Source organism: Octopus bimaculoides, chromosome 2, assembly GCF_046866305.1.
Source record: "Octopus bimaculoides isolate indiv1 chromosome 2, ASM4686630v1, whole genome shotgun sequence".
In the NCBI taxonomy this organism is placed as follows: Eukaryota; Metazoa; Mollusca; class Cephalopoda; order Octopoda; family Octopodidae; genus Octopus; species Octopus bimaculoides.
In genome coordinates, this window is record NC_142929.1 from 139,609,187 (window position 1) to 139,626,686 (window position 17,500).

A 17,500-nucleotide genomic window follows, 5' to 3' on the forward strand; every position below is an offset into this window, starting at 1 on the left:
TCCAAGGGGAGGGACTAATTAAGTAAAGTACCAGTAATACTACTATTCGGTTCAGTTCGCTAGCTTTGTGGCTAATTACAAGGAAAATTTAATTTCATAAAATATATTTTTACTAAGTCATACACAGATAGATAAATAGGAAGAAAGGAAAACAATGTAAGTGTACTGTAATTAGTATTTGTAAAAGTTGTATAACTACTTAAAAACTACTCCATGTAAAGATGTGAATATAGATAAATGTGCGCGTGTGTCTGTGTGTATAGTGAGTAGAGAGGAAGCTACTAATACAAAATAGCAGTCTGCATTTGTTAGAGTTAAGTAGCCGGTAAGCTAGGTTTTAAGATGATTCATCGCTGCCCTTCTTTCCATGGTGAATATGTCCATCAAACACCACAAGACCTGTGCATTAAACAATAGCTTAAAGAGAAGCTTATGTTTTTGTCTTCTATTTTTCTTTCTGTTATAATCGTTCCCAACAATACTTCTAGAGATTTTCCATTCCGCAACATTCGAAGGGGCTCGTATTTTTAAATCCCTTACAGTTTACAATTCCCCCGGATTTTTAATTTCAATGTCAGGATCTTTTTTTCTGTATGAATATTTATCTACTTCCCGTAGTTACATATATATATATATATATATATATATATATATATATATATATATATATATATATATATATATATATATATATATATATAAAATTATATAAATATATAATTATATAAATATATAATTATATGAATATATATATATATATATATATAAATAATTATATAAATATATATATATATATATATATATATATATATATATATATATATATATATATATATATATATATATATATATATAATTATATAAATCTATAATTATATGAATATATAAATAATTATATAAATATATAATTATATGAATATATAAATAATTATATAAATATATATATATATATATATATAATTATATAAATATATAATTATATGAATATATAAATAATTATATAAATATATATATATAATTATATAAATATATAATTATATGAATATATAAATAATTATATAAATATATATATATATAATTATATAAATATATAATTATATGAATATATAAATAATTATATAAATATATATATATATATATATATATATATATATATATATATATATATATATATATATATATATATAAATAAGCACATATACACACACAGACACATGTATTTATGTATGTAATAGTGTATTGTATATTACAAACGGTCTCCTTTTCCGCATCATGCAACAAAGACACGCATAATTGAACATTTCTGAATAAACACTGTGATGCGTGAATACACGCACGCACACACACACACACACACACACACACACACACACACACACACAATCGAATCCAGGTTGTTAAGTGAACTCGCGAAAGTTCGTTTCGCAGTCACGGGGGTGTGAAAAGCTAATTTCCGGCATTATCTCACATACACTATGTCCCACTAATTCGGCATACATAACATTAAGGTTACATGTATCTGGAATACGCAGCCGTATACAAAGTACTTACATGTTCATCTTCGAAACCGACGGAGGATCCATGGCATTTTTTTTTTTGTCTCCGTTCTTTTTTATTATTATTTTACTGAATCTCAATCTACGATGCTTAAAACATACATCGGAAGATTTCAACTGGTTTTGGCGCACTAATTTCCGACAACAGACACACACATACAAACACATACACATAAAAACACATACAAACACATACACATAAAAACACATACAAACACATACACACGATTCGTTACATGCGCAGCCAAGAGTTTTTTTTCAGATTACCTTTTCATAAAACACAAATTAAGATTCTCAAAAAGACCCTTTTTTTGTGTGTGTTTTCAAACAATTTCTCTTGTTTAATATCTCTGCTCACCCCATTATTTGGGGCTCTTTTCTTTCCCCATGAATTATTGAGAGATATTTTGAAAACTGCCAAAATGTTTTTTTTACATGTATCCATTCACACCCTGATTTTGTTTATCAACAGCAGACATTGCGTCCATAAGTAATCCCACGGCAATTTGTTTTAAATCAGTGGCCCCCAAAATGACAAGTAAGCAGGCCCACACATACAAAAAAAAAATGAAAAATAAAATAATTGTAAAATTATTGGCCCTGTTCCCTCGTAAATGCCGATACAAAATACTTTGCCTCTGTACAGATCTTCGCCATGGTATCGGACAAGTCTAAAAAGTTTTAAACTATTTCAATTTTATTAAAATTGGCAATTTATTAGCTCCATTCCCCGCCTTCAATTCTCATAGCACCACCACCGAAGAGGACAAGGGTTCGCCTCCATGAGAAACACTGCTTTAAGCCAAACACCCAAATGTCAGTAGCACTTTTATCATAATTACGCTCGGCAGTTCCAATCAATTTTGATACACTTCAAACGAATAAAACTAAATTTGCTGTGGAAAGTCTCCCTCCCATAACCAACATTTGTCATGGTAAAGTATGTTAGTGCATGTTTCTCCACAAAAAAACACATTCACTAGAACTGTTTCCACACGCACACGCACACACGATACGCCCGCGAACCATTTTAATAAAAGGAAAATAAAGTCCCTTTCAATATCTGAATATTTTGTAAGGCGGTGAGACTGGCAGAAACGTTAGCACACCGGGCGAAATGCTTAGCAGTATTTCGTCTGTCTTTACGTTCTCAGTTCAAATTCCACCGAGGTCAACTTTGCCTTTCATCCTTTCGGGGTCGATAACTTAAGTACTAGTTGCGTACTGGAGCCGATCTAATCGACTGGCCTCCAAAAATTTCGGGTCTTGTGCCTAGAGTGGAAAAGAATATCTGAATATTTGGTTCCGTAAACAAAACTAAATCTGATCACTTTGTACAGAGTTCTCAAAGTTGTTTCATTTAAGAGCACCTATATTGAATATTGTTGTAAAAGTGATATAACAACGCTTATTTGATATTTCAACAATTTCCTTACCACCCCATTGGGTACCATTTCGTCGCATACAAAACGATATGTCAAAAGGAATGTAAGGAGTTTGAAAGTGGGGTCGCAACAGATAAGCAGAATCGTTAGAGCTGCTTTGCAGCATTAAGTTGCGGCCCTTTACATTATGCTTTCAAATCAGCTTTTCCTTTCATCCCTTCCAGATCGATAAAGTAAAATGCTTTCTTTTTTTTTTTCTTTCTCTTTTGTTAAATTTTAATCATCATTGCTAAAAAACGCAGGAATTCGAAGAAATTTTAGAAAAGAAAGTCGGGGTGTTTATTCGACATATCTAATTGGACATTCCCAAGCAGTGTTCCTATTTCCAATTTCTGATCCAGTTTATTGTAATCCGATGAAGTATCCAAGATACGCATCTTTGAATGGACTAAAGGGAGACAATAATGTCCTGACTTAGTTTGAAATGAAGTGCAACCAGAGTTAGGTCTGGATGAGCAGACCTACGGTCAAAGGCAATCAAGACGTGACCACCGCCTCTTTGGGAGGATTATGAGATTGTCAAATGCGCCTGGCCTTTCTTTAGCGATTTTTTTTAAAGTAGGGAGGGATGATTTCAGAGAGACGTGGTTGCTATTTCTAGCAGGTCGAACGACTACAAAAAGCTTTTACAATTGTTTTACAACAGACACACACACACTCTCGTTATGTGTGTGGGTGTAGATAGATAGATAGATAGATAGATAGATAGATAGATAGATAGATAGATAGATAGATAGATAGATAGATAGATAGATACTTACATACATACATACATACATACATAATGTGTTCTCTGTTTCGCCCATTTTTCTAATTAAGTTTTTCTTTTCTTTTTTTTCTAATTTATGTCATATGTTAGATAGATATTCATACTGGATTGTAATACTGGAATAAGCAGATGCCTATAATATTGATATATAGTAAATCCCAAAACGAACAAACACAAAAAAAAAAACAACGCGAGGGCGTGGTACATGTAATTGTATTAGCAGACGCTCAAATATATATATTCTTTAAAGTCGATATATATATATATATATATATATATATATATATATATATATATATATATGTATGTATGTATGTATGTATGTATGTATGTATGGTTAGTTGAGTTAGACGTTAGAATAACCGCCTAAGGGATAGAAGTATCCATTACAACTACAGGTATATTACCTATATTTAAGGATCGGCATACATATTGAAACATATTATGTTCATAAGTTATAGGTGAAGACAAAGAAAAACACGAGTTTATCAAGAATCAAAATTCAAAGAAAACAACAAAAAAATATATATATACATAGGAAGAAAGAGAGAGAGTGTGTGTGTGTGTGTGTGTGTGTGTGTGTGAAAGAGGTTTGCGTGCTGTGGGTTAAAAACAAAACTTGGGAACATAGACACAATAAATGTAGATTTGTTAGAATGAAGAAAAATAAAACAAAGACATACAAAATTTTACCAAATCTAAAGCTATCGCCTTTCATGACAGAAATGTTTCGTCGTTCTTGTCATCGTCTGTTATAATTTCAAGTGTTTACAACCTACGCAACAATTAATATATATACATATATAGGACAGACAGACAGACAAACAAACAAGCAGACGGAGGGAGAAAGAAAGGCAGAAGGAAGAGAGAGGCACACACACACACACACACATGCATACAGAGTGATTGAGAAAGTGGCGAGGAAATCCTTTGTGGAAATGCGAGAAGAAGGATTGGTCAACGGAGTTTGGAACAACTGTAACCGTTTTGTTTATTCCGTCTAGCCGTAGTTGGAAGCAACAAGTGTGTGTGTGTACTCTCATTCTCTCTCTCTCTCTCTCTCTCTCTCTCTCTCTCTCTCTCTCTCTCTATATATATATATATATATATATATATATATATATATATATATATATATATATACATATATAAATATATAATTTAGAGAAAAGAACCAAAGTTCATGAACTCATCCATGAAAATCCACAGTCACATATAGAAATTGAATTTAATTGAGTTTTTACCTGTAAATTTAGATTTTTATCCATAATATTATCATTATTATTATTATTATTATTATTATTATTATCATTATATACATATATATATATATATATATACATAGTGTGTGTATATATCTGTATGTACATATGTATGTATATATGTGTATGTAGATAGACAGACAGACTGATAGATACATACATACATACATACATACATACATACATACATACATACATACATACATACATATATGATTTGTGCTCGTGCATGGTTTCACAAAGTGAGCCGCACCAATTGAAATCAAGACTTCCACGACTTACAGCTTAAATGACAGAAAAACAACAGAAGGAAGATGTGTGTGTGTGTGTGTGTGTGTGTGTGTGTGTGTGTGTGTGTGTGTGTGTGTGTGTGTGTGTGCGTGCGTGCGCGTGTGTGAGTGTATATGAGCGCGCGTACGTGAAAGAGAGAGAGATTTTAGTTTAATTAAAATAAAAGTTGGGTTTTAATTATTTATAATAATAAAATTAGTAATTGCAAAAGTTATGCCTTATATTTCAATCTAACTATATATATATATATATATATATATATATATATATATATATATATATATATATATATATATATATATATATATATTTCTCTCCTTAATATGATTGTACATTCTAACTATTTAAAATTGCAATAATTGGTATTCCAAAAATCTGCCTTGTGTCTAAGGTCATGTTTTCTTTCTTTTTTTCTTACTACTTCTCCAAAAATATAACACGGACTTCGTTTGTAAAAACAAATATAATATTATTGGATAAAATACAAAAAAGAAATTGCTGAAATAAATTACGAAATATATAAGTTATATACAAACACAGAATTCTACAGGACTCCGTGAACCAGCTTGAGGTTTTCTACGTGGTCGCTTAAATTTATATAGTGAAATTATAACTATGTTGTTCCAGTCAGTGATGAATTTTCTACATTAGTGATTCTCAACTGTCACTTACCCTCTCAGTTTTATGTATTTTACCATTTTCCCCTTTGTTCTCAAGTGAAATTATACACAGGTTATATAAAAGCCTGTTACCGACAAAGTACTACCTTTAAGATAGCCAGTTACTACTTATTGTCTGTGGGTCTACCCACCCGACCATCTATTTATTTATACATCCTTCTCTCTCTCTCTCACACACACACCCTCTCTCACACATACGCACTCAGACACACACGCACTGTCTGTCTGTTTCTCTCTCTCTCTCTCTCTCTCTCTCTCTCTCTCTCTCTCTATATATATATATATATATATATATATATATATATATATAAAGGGCATTACTATACATAAATGCCCCACGCTAGGGGGGACTCTAAAAGTCGAGGCATTTATATATAGTAATGCCCTTAATATGAATAAATATATTTATAGGGAATAATTGATGGATTTTTCCCTTATGAGGTTTTTCTCACGCTAACTACTTAATGAATTCTTATAAAGATTTTATCCTCTATTTGAATTGTATATATATATATATATATATATATATATATATATATATATATATATATATATATATATATATATATATATATACACGCATATATATATATATATATATATATATATATATATATATATATACACGCATATATAAAATGTGTGCACGTATGCATTCATTTGATACACTACTTTTAATTCTGGCGTCTAATAATTCCTCTAAAACAAGACACACACACCTATTCATGATATGTGGAGCGGTCAATAACATAATCGTGTAACTAGATGTACTCCAGTGAGACTCGGGTTACTGCACCTACAGATTTAGAAACAGTAATACGTAACCACACACACGCAAATATAGCAATGTATATATATATATATATATATATTCTGGAGACTGAATCACGGAGTCGTTAAAAATGCTTGAAACAGCAGGCAAAATATTCATCAAATTACGTGCAGGTATCTTTAAAATTGGAAAGAATGCAATAAATGAAACGTTCCTAGATACGCAATCTAAAAAGTGAATAAATAAATAAATAAATAAATAAATGGCAACCGCAACGAAAGATTATCGTTTAGATTGAAAAAGCTGTCGATCACAGATGTAATCGATCAGTTGACCTAGGGCTAAAAGCAACAACAACAACAACGGCAACGACCCCGCCAACTGAATAACGTGATGTAATCAGTTTCGCAGTAAATACCTGCAGCTTGTAAACACTACTATAGCAAGCGTAAACGAGTTTGTTGCCAAGGCAACCGTTTACCAAAACAAAATTTCATGCCAAGCTGTTGTGCACTGTACAGGTGTTCGACCCTGACGTGTTGCCTTGTCCTTGAAAGCGACAAGCTTTTGTCCGTTCCCTGATAAAGTTGTTCCACTTTATTCATGTCACTAACAATTGTAACATCTTCTTGGAGATAGATTACCTTGCTATATTCACTTCTAGAGTGCATAATGTGAATATCAAATCTCCAATAGCACTTGACTCGTAGAACTTTATTTTATTTCCCTCTCCACGGAACCGGGGAGGTCGGAAGATTAAAATTGATTGTGTCTCTAGATTTGAACTCAGAATATAAAAAAAATTTGGTTTACAGTTCTAAATGCTGGTGTTGTTTAACCCCAGCTTTACCCAGATCAAGCAGACGTTTGAATAAAGGTTTTTCAGTTGTGATCATTTTTTTATCTTTTAATTTAGGATTACATACATACATACATACATACATACATATACAAATATACACATACGCGTGTATATATATATGTATGCATATTATATATATATACATATAACATGCATGTGTATATATATATGTATATATATATATATATATATATATATATATATATATATGTATATATATATGTATGTATACGTGTATATATATATATATATATATATATATATATATATATATATATGGGAGAATGTACGAAAAAACAACAACAGACGAGGACAGGTGGTGTAAGCAACAAAAGGATGTATTAGTATGACGCTCGGGAATACGGAAAGCCTTTAATATATATATATATATATATATATATATATATAGTGTATGTGTGTATGTATATATATATATATATATATATATATATATATATATATATATATATATATATATATATATGTAATATATGTGTATATATATATATATACAATATATATAGTGTATGTGTGTGTGTGTGTGTGTGTGTGTATATATATAATACAAATGATATATGAGCATATGCATGTATACATACATATATGTACATACCTACATTTACATGTATATATAGATGCATATCCGGGTACAGGATATATAGTGTATGTATATATATATATATATATATATGTATATATAGTGTATGTGTGTGTATGTATATAATATATAATGTATATACATAGTGTATGTGTGTGTATATATATATATCTATGTGTATATATATATATATATATATATATATATATATATATATATATATATATATATATATATATATATAGTGTATGTGTGTGTGAGTGGGTGTAATATGTAGGTGTGCATACACGTGAATGTATTGACATAACAATTGCACCTAGAAGTGTGTGTATGATTTATTTATAGCTCTATAGTATTACTTAGTGAGGAAGTGGGAGTATAAATCAATAAAATTGTGTCAATAATAATGTGTATACGACTTACGTTATCAAACCATATATAGACATTGACATGATGTCACAAAGGTGGCGCCAAAAAAAGTTTGAAAAACCACTTTTAAAACGATGTTTGTTGTTGCTGTTATGGTTTAGGTAAAAAAAAAATCGGCGTTGATTGACAGGCCCCACGATCAAAGGTTTTCTTGCAACGACTGTCCCATCTTATTTTCAGGAATAGTATTTCTAGGAATACATTATCCAGCATGTCATTTTTATTTGAAAGAACATCAAGTGATTTGCTGTTGTTTTTGGTAGGTAAACACGATCGTGTTGTGGTCTCCTCTTTGTTTATATTGTAAAGACGGAGGTCCCATCGATGCCAAATTTTATGAGAAGGTTGTTGAACTTAGCACACACACATACACACGCCCTCTCTTTCTGCTTCTCTCTCACACACACACACACACACACACACACTTAAACACATAATTACGTTTTCTTCTAAATATCTAACATTCTTAATTATTTGGTGAAAATCCTATCACTCAGTTTCTCTGACATCATGTTTGTACATTTAGGCCAGCACCTTCAATGAGTACTCTGTCCTTTCAACGCCCTATATATGTGCCCTCTTGTCACCTTTAGTGGCCTGGGATCTTTTTTAAAACGGGGGCCACATTTTTCATTAACGAAACACTTTGAAACTTGGAACACTGGTAGAATGTGTCATATAAAACATCTTTTTCTCTTACTACGTAAAACATTAATGAAAAATGTGGCCCCCGTTTTAAAAAAGATCTGTGGCCTGTGCAACCACTTCCAATTTAACTGTCTTCACCTCTTCAAGCACCCAAAACCACCTCTCAAAAATGTGTCTTCTTCACCAATGCCATCTGATAGGTACTGGGTAGTATTCTGGGGAACCTCGCTGGCAGAAACGTTAGCACGCCGGGTGAAATGCTTAGCAGTATTTCGTCTACCTTTACGTTCTGAGTTCAAATTCTGCTGAGGTCGACTTTGCCTTTCATCCTTTCGGGGTCGATAACTTAAGTACCAGTTGTGTACTGGGGTAGTTCTAATATATTGGCCCCCTTCCCCAAAAATTTCGGGCCTAGAGTAGAAAAGGAAAAAAAAAGTATTCTGGGGACCTCGCGATGCAATGATTTGCTCGGGTGCCTATAATGTTGCTAAGACAACCCTGCGCTTCGCTCTTTCAGTACTTCGATTAGTCCATATAATGTGCAACTTTTTCGATCTTTTAACCAACCTATAATATATTCCCGGGATAAAATCTGACCAGAAGTACAAAAATTGAAAAAGGAAAACACAATTCTGTCCCAAATTTAGTATTTGCTCTGCTTTTAGTTCAACAAATATGAAACATATATATACTCTTTACTCTTTTACTCTTTTACTTGTTTCAGTCATTTGACTGTGGCCATGCTGGAGCAACGCCTTTAGTCGAGCAAATCGACCCCAGGACTTATTCTTTGGAAGCCTAGTACTTATTCTATCGGTCTCTTTGCCGAACCGCTAAGTTACGGGGACGTAAACACACCACCATCGGTTGTCAAGCAATGCTAGGGGGACAAACACAGAACACACACACATATACACACACACACACACATATATATACATATATACGACGGGCTTCTTTCAGTTTCCGTCTACCAAATCCACTCACAAGGCTTTGGTCGGCCCGAGGCTATAGTAGAAGACACTTGCCCAAAGTACCACGCAGTGGGACTGTACCCGGAACCATGTGGTTCGCAAGCAAGCTATGATTGTATAATAACAGGCGAATTATACTACAATAGTCTAGCAGGTTGACGGCCCAAATTCTGATCATACAAAAATTGATCCTGAATTTTTCTGTTCACATTCAGCCACACCCAGATAATATATTATAACAGGTTAACAGTATTATACAAGCTTCGTCTTCTCCACCCCAATCATTCTCTGTTTTTGGGAATGACTTCGCCCATTTCATTCCATTGTCTAACTTTACGTGTTTTTACTTAAAGAAATCTTATCTAATTTATTATTATTATTCCTTTATTTTTATTTTTTTATTTATGTATGTATGTATGTATGTATGTATGTATGTATGTACACACTCATTCCACGCATTCATACACACACACAACATACATACATACATACATATATATATATATATATATATATATATATACATATATATACATATATATATATATATACATATGTATATATACATATATATATATATACATATATATATATATATACATATGTATATATACATATATATATATATACATATATATATATATATACATATATATATATATATACATATATATATATATATATATACATATATATATATATATATATATATATATATATATATATATATATATACATACATATATATATATACATACATATATATATATATACATACATATATATATATATATATATATACATGTATATATATATATATATACATGTATATATATATATATACATGTATATATATATATATATATATATATATATATATATATATATATATATATATATATATATACATACATATATATATATATATATATATATATATATATATATATATATATATATATATATATATATATATATATATATATACACACATACACGGAGTAACCAAAGAATATTTATACAAACTTAAAATATGTCAGTCTAAAGTTTCAATCTAAGAAGACCATATCGCCACTGGCACCAATAATATTTGGAACACTAAATTTTCCCACAGAGGAAATCTGTTGTGTTTTTACATTAAATCCCTCGAAATCTCTTAACATCAACTAGCACACAAGAAATAATAAGTTGGACAACTTATTATTTCTTGTGTGCTAGAAGAAAAGTTGTAGAAGAGATCTCAGGTTTCGGTTAGATGTCGTATGGCTTCTTCGGAGAAAAATGTCTTAAACTACAATATCAGAAACACATACCTGTATTAGTAGCTCACGAATAAGCCAAGCAACATCCTGCAAGTTGGACGCAAACTTTCAAAGAAATACTTGGTGACTGATATTGTATGACACCAGAATCAGTGAATAGATCCACCTTAAATTGAAAGACATGGAGGTGTAACACTTTTCAATAAGTACTAAGTGCTTGGTACTGCACTATGTGACACCAGAATGGCTGGTTAGATCCACATTAACAGAGAGATATAGCGGAGTGATATTCTGCATACCAACAAGTTGTGCTGTGTATACTCTTACATGTTAAATTTGAGAACGATACTAGCATTGGTAAGGAATATATAGCTTCTCTGAGCTAAACACATGTCTTGGTTACACTGCTGTATATTTCGACCCCCCACCATTTCCAGCAGACGCTTCGAAAATACTGACTATGTCTGCAGAAAGCATCAGGCATATAATGAGTAGTTTCTTAAGAAGTGTCATCAAAGAATTACCTTTATATGTAGCATAATGTTATTGCTGAAACAGATGTATAAAGTCATCCGCAGCGAGGACTGTCCTGGAGTGAATGTATAAAACAAAAACCAAAAAAAAGCAAAAACAGCAAAAAAACACATGTCGTCTGCAGTGCCAAAAAATGACTGAAGCAGACGATCGTTACTTGTCTTCTAAAGTCCGTTTATTTTCCGTCTAACACAATTAATTTTATTATTGTGAGATACCATCATTAAATAAGTGAAAGGGAAAATGTTTACAAACATTTATTTCGAAAAAAAAATAGAAATGGAATGAATGGCGGCGGTTTTGAAAACTGCTTACATTTCCTTAGAATTCGACTAAATATGTGCAAGAGTTTCTGTATATCAACATATCGACAGTTAATATCATATACATGCAACATATTCATGTGTATCGTGTTTGTAAATCATATCGATTACATATATTAAAGACAATGTTATGATCCAACAAGGGATCTGCTAGAAATAGCAGCCAATTTTCCACGTATGACACTTTATTTTTTCTCATTATTTTTTAAACATTTAACCCATAAAATCCATACTGGGGGTTTCCTCCTTTTGCCAAACCCCTATGTTGCAGCAACATAAACAAACTTACACCGGTTGTCAAACGATAAGAAACAAACACAAGAACGCGCGCGCATACAAACATATATGTGTGCGTATGTATATATATGCGCACACATATATGCATGCATTGACAGATGGATAGATAGATAGATAGATAGATAGATAGATACATACATACATACATACATACATACATACATACATACATACATACATACATACATAAATACACACACACACACACATACATTTGGCTGCCATTTCTGACAGTCCGAGTCACACTTAGAGGCTCCGTTGTTGACATCCAGTTGTCTGTAACACACATAATAGACATGAGTTACAAAACAGGTACACATAAACATGTTACATGTGTGGTATTTATTATGGATACATTTACGTATAGAAACGCTTGCATATATTTCGTCAAAATAACTGGAAAGTGTTGTTAAACAGTTTTCAAAATCGCTGCCATTCAGTGTTTGTCTTAATTTCCGTTATAATAATTTATTAATGTCGGCAACTAAAGCAAACGATACCTAGAAACAGACGGTAGCTACACAGAAAATGATAGTTACACAGCATACGATAGATACACAGTAGCTATAATAGTTTATCAGGTGATAACTATACAGAAGACAATAGCTACACAAAAGACAATAACCCCACAGCAGACGATAATTTCACAGCAGACAATTGTTACAGAACAGACGATAGTTACGCAGACGACAGTAACTATAAGTTAGAGACTCTCAACCGGGGTCCAAATTTTGCTTTAGGCGTATTGATTGCAAGAAACAGCTTGCTAGGTTGCTTTTTCTGATATTTTACATAGTTCAACGTGTTCTCTTAGTGCTATTGCACTTACACAAGTAAATGGGTGAAAAACAAAATAGGAAAGAAGTATCAATAAACATCGAATGGCTATGGGGAACCCCTAGAATGACATAGTAATCTAAGGAACCCTTTATTTAAAAAATGGTTGAAAACCACTGCGTTAGACAATAATACACAGCAGACAATAACTATTTGTAGGCGTTAGTCATAATGCAGACGATAGTTACACGATAGACACAAGGTCAGGGACGAAATCTATTTTCTCACGCACCAGTTCAAACGAGGAGATCAATCCCAATCAAAATTATTTTTGTTAAAAATTAAAAATAACTCGCCCAATTCAACATTGAAGTGGAATTCATCCCCTACACCGAGATTTTAATTTCAATCACTATTTAAAACAATGTGTATATATGTGTGTGTGTATGTGCAATCATTTGAGTTTGTAAAGTTAAATGTGTCACAGAGGATAGCAAACTTCAAATGTCACCACAAGAGCTTATCTTTATTTAAGGTAATTTGAGATACAAATAAGATTTATTCTATAACGGGAAAAACAAATCAAAACTATATGTATGGACATCATTTAATTACATATATACATACATACTCAGTTGTACATATATGTGTAAGCGTGTATATGTTCGTTTGTGTGTTTTACTCAATTATTCACACTGTAGGTATTACTCTAATAGACTTTTGATAAGTATATGCTTGTTGGTCATCGACTACTGATTAGATCAGGTAGAATGTATTTTAAAGGGTCGGTGCGTGTGAAGGCCAATAGTCAGTCATGAGTTTAAGTATGGTTTAGTATGAAGTTTAAGTATGGTTAAGTATGAAGTTTAAGTATGAAGCCAATTGAAGTGTTCAAATCATTTCATCATAAACTATAATGTCGTATATATAGCTATGGGCAATAATAGACAACAGGTTGTCAAATCAATACTAGATAGACACATGTACACACATATTTTACATTGACACACACACACACACACACACATATACACACATACACACACACATATATACACGGACACACACACAAATCAAATAGGTAGGTAGGTAGGTAGATATACATGGATATATGTGTATCTGTCTGTGTATATATGTGTATCTGTCATGCACATTGTCAAGTTGACAGCAAAGTGCAGACAACTGGCAGGGTGGATACTGAGGACATTCCGTACAAGGGATCAAAAAGTCATGTTGACTCTGTGGAAGACATTTGTTCTGAGCCGCCTAGACTATTGCTCTCAGTTGTGGTCACCACACAGTGTTAAGCGGACAGCAGAACTCGAGGCAATTCAGCGGCACTATACAAAAAAGATCGCCACAGTCCAACAGATGAACTACAGGGAGCGACTGAAGACACTAGGTCTCTACTCCCTGGGGCGCAGGTGGGAGAGATATGTAATAATATACATATGGAAAATACTGGAAGGACTGGTGCCAAACTTTGGCATCAAGTACTACAGGAACGCCCGCACGGGTCGCCACTGCATGGTGCCAAAGGTACCGTCCACTGCATCTCACATAAGAACGAGATACTGCGGCAGCCTCGGTTTCAGAGGATCTCAGCTCTTCAATGCCCTGCCAAAACGTTTGAGAGACATGCAAGACATGGATGCGGAGGTCTTCAAGACAAAACTTGACACTTTCCTCTCCAAGATACCAGACGAACCAATGGCTCGTAATGAGACGCAGTTTAGGGCAGCTATGTCAAATTCTCTTATACATCAGATGTGCCATCAAAACTCTTGATTGGACCATGTCAGGTGGGGGAGAAGAGCCATGCAAGGAACGTGAAAATCACGGTGGTGCACCAGCATGACCGCAGCCACTTGGCTGAAACGCATAAATAAATAAATAAATATATATATATATATATATATATATATATATATATATATATATATATAATATAATATAATATAATATGATATAATATAATATTATATATATATATATATATATACATACATGTGCGTGTGTGTATGTGCGTATATATATATACATATGTCTGTGCGTGTTAACATATATACACACACGCGTTTTATGATGTGTAGTGACGCTTCAGTAGAAACAATAGATTTATATGTTTAGATATATTCTAAGCAAATATTTCAAATTGATCACTGCTAACATGATGGTCTTGGATTTGTTTTTGTTTTTTTTAATACCTGAAACAACAACAATAATAATCCTTTCTACTTTAGGCACAAGGCCTGAAATTTTGGGGGAAGGAGGTTAGTCGAATACATCGATCCCCAATATTCAACTGCTATTTATTTTATAGAACCCGAAAGGATGAAAAACAAAGTCTGGGGCTAACACAACAATAACAACGAAATAATAATAACAATAATAATGATAATGATGATAATGATAATGATAATGATAATAATAATAACGATGATGATGTTGATTTCATTTATTTGCCACAAGGGCGAAGGATGAGGTGGGGACAATACAAAGACGAACATGAAGTTTACATTTAATGAAATGGTAGGGGGAAAAAAGAAGAAAAAGTGGGGGTCGGTATACACTGAAAAAGAAGGGATATATACATAGTATACTAAGGGGGGGGTTTTTAAGTGGGGAGGAGGATGATAGAGATGGTATCTTCCTGATACAAGAGGGCCTCTAGGGATAATTGAGGAACCCCGCTGTCCTAGATTTCTTTGAACACCAATAGCAAGTGCCTTCTCCTTATTCGTTCTGTCTAAAGATCGCCAGAAAGGCGGACAAGCAATTTATAATTTGAATAACAAGCAATATCTAATTAAGATGTATAAAATATATTTTACCTTGCCCGGAACGTTGAGCTTCTCTCTTTCAATGTCATTTTATAAAACTTTCTTCTTGGCAAATCTTTTAAAAATTCAAGTTTCTTTTTGTTATATAAATATTTATATAAATATAAAGAATACGTTGTTGTTTTTTTTTTTTCTCAATCAAGAAATCAAAATATATATTTTGAAATTGTTATAAGGTTCAGCAAAACAGATGTACTTTTTTTTTTTTTAATTATATCAAATAAATAGAAAAAAAGTTTTGCTTTTTGTTTGTTTTTGGAATTGGTAAAGTTTTTCAAGATTTTTTCTTCCTGAGATAATTTTCGAAATAAATAAAATAAATTAATCAAGTGTATATTTTTTTGTTAATATTTTGTCCAAGTTGTTGACTAAGATATATAAATATAATACATATATAATATTCAATAAATTTGTATATTAATTTATATTAATATGTATATATGTTTAAAGAGTAAACTTTGTTTAACTTGCTCTCCGTTGCTTTCGGCTTGTAGGATTACTTTCGGACGATTGTCTAAACCGGGCGAGTTTTCTCTATTTATACATAAATAGGCGTGTTTCTATGCATACGTTTGAATGTAGGTTTCTACGAATCCACGTGTGTATGTTTATTTTTATGTTATATGTATCCATGTCTGTGTGTGTGTGTGTGTTTGATAGTAGGAAGGTTTTGCTCTGAAGGCATTTCATTGGTCAATCAGTCACAATGTCCAACAGGTGTCATGTAAAAATTAGATACATAATTACTGATAAAAAAATCCCATCCAAGATAAGCAAGCCAACAGCTACAAACGTGTAGTAATGACAAAACAGGTAAATGGACCAATGAAATATCGTAGAGAAAATTTTGTTCTTAGAGAAACGAGGTGTTTCAAAAAAATAGTTAAAAACGTCCATATTATTTTATATGTGTGTGAGAAAGAAACGGAGCTGTAAATGCAGAGACACTGTGTGTGTGTGTGTGTGTGTGTGTTTGAGTGAGTGTGAATTTCTTGGTAAAAAAGGAAATGAGAATCAACTGCTACGACTGACACTTAGGAACATTACACACACTCACACACACACACACACACACACACACACACACATACATATATGCGTGTTTCTATGTATACACACGCACATACATTTTATGTGTTTAATATACTTATATATAAGTGTGCGTGTATATTAATAAG

General features: G+C 32.2%; 1 protein-coding gene across 8 annotated transcripts in view; it reads right to left on the minus strand.

The window, feature by feature from the left end:
- LOC106873535 (uncharacterized) overlaps positions 1-16,834 on the minus strand; it is a 40,769-nt gene extending 23,935 nt beyond the window's left edge. For 2 of the 8 annotated variants that reach the window (XM_089347786.1, XM_089347784.1), the window contains exon 1: positions 1,552-1,684. In XM_089347786.1, the coding sequence (XP_089203912.1) occupies positions 1,552-1,583 (32 nt within the window). In that variant the 5' untranslated portion in view covers positions 1,584-1,684. Of the gene's footprint in view, positions 537-1,551; positions 1,685-4,453; positions 4,581-5,995; positions 6,037-11,599; positions 11,736-16,313 lie in introns of those variants that run through there. The other 6 variants (XM_014920929.3, XM_014920926.3, XM_014920933.3 and 3 more) reach the window with 6 other exon arrangements.
- Between the last annotated feature and the right edge of the window lie 666 nt (positions 16,835-17,500).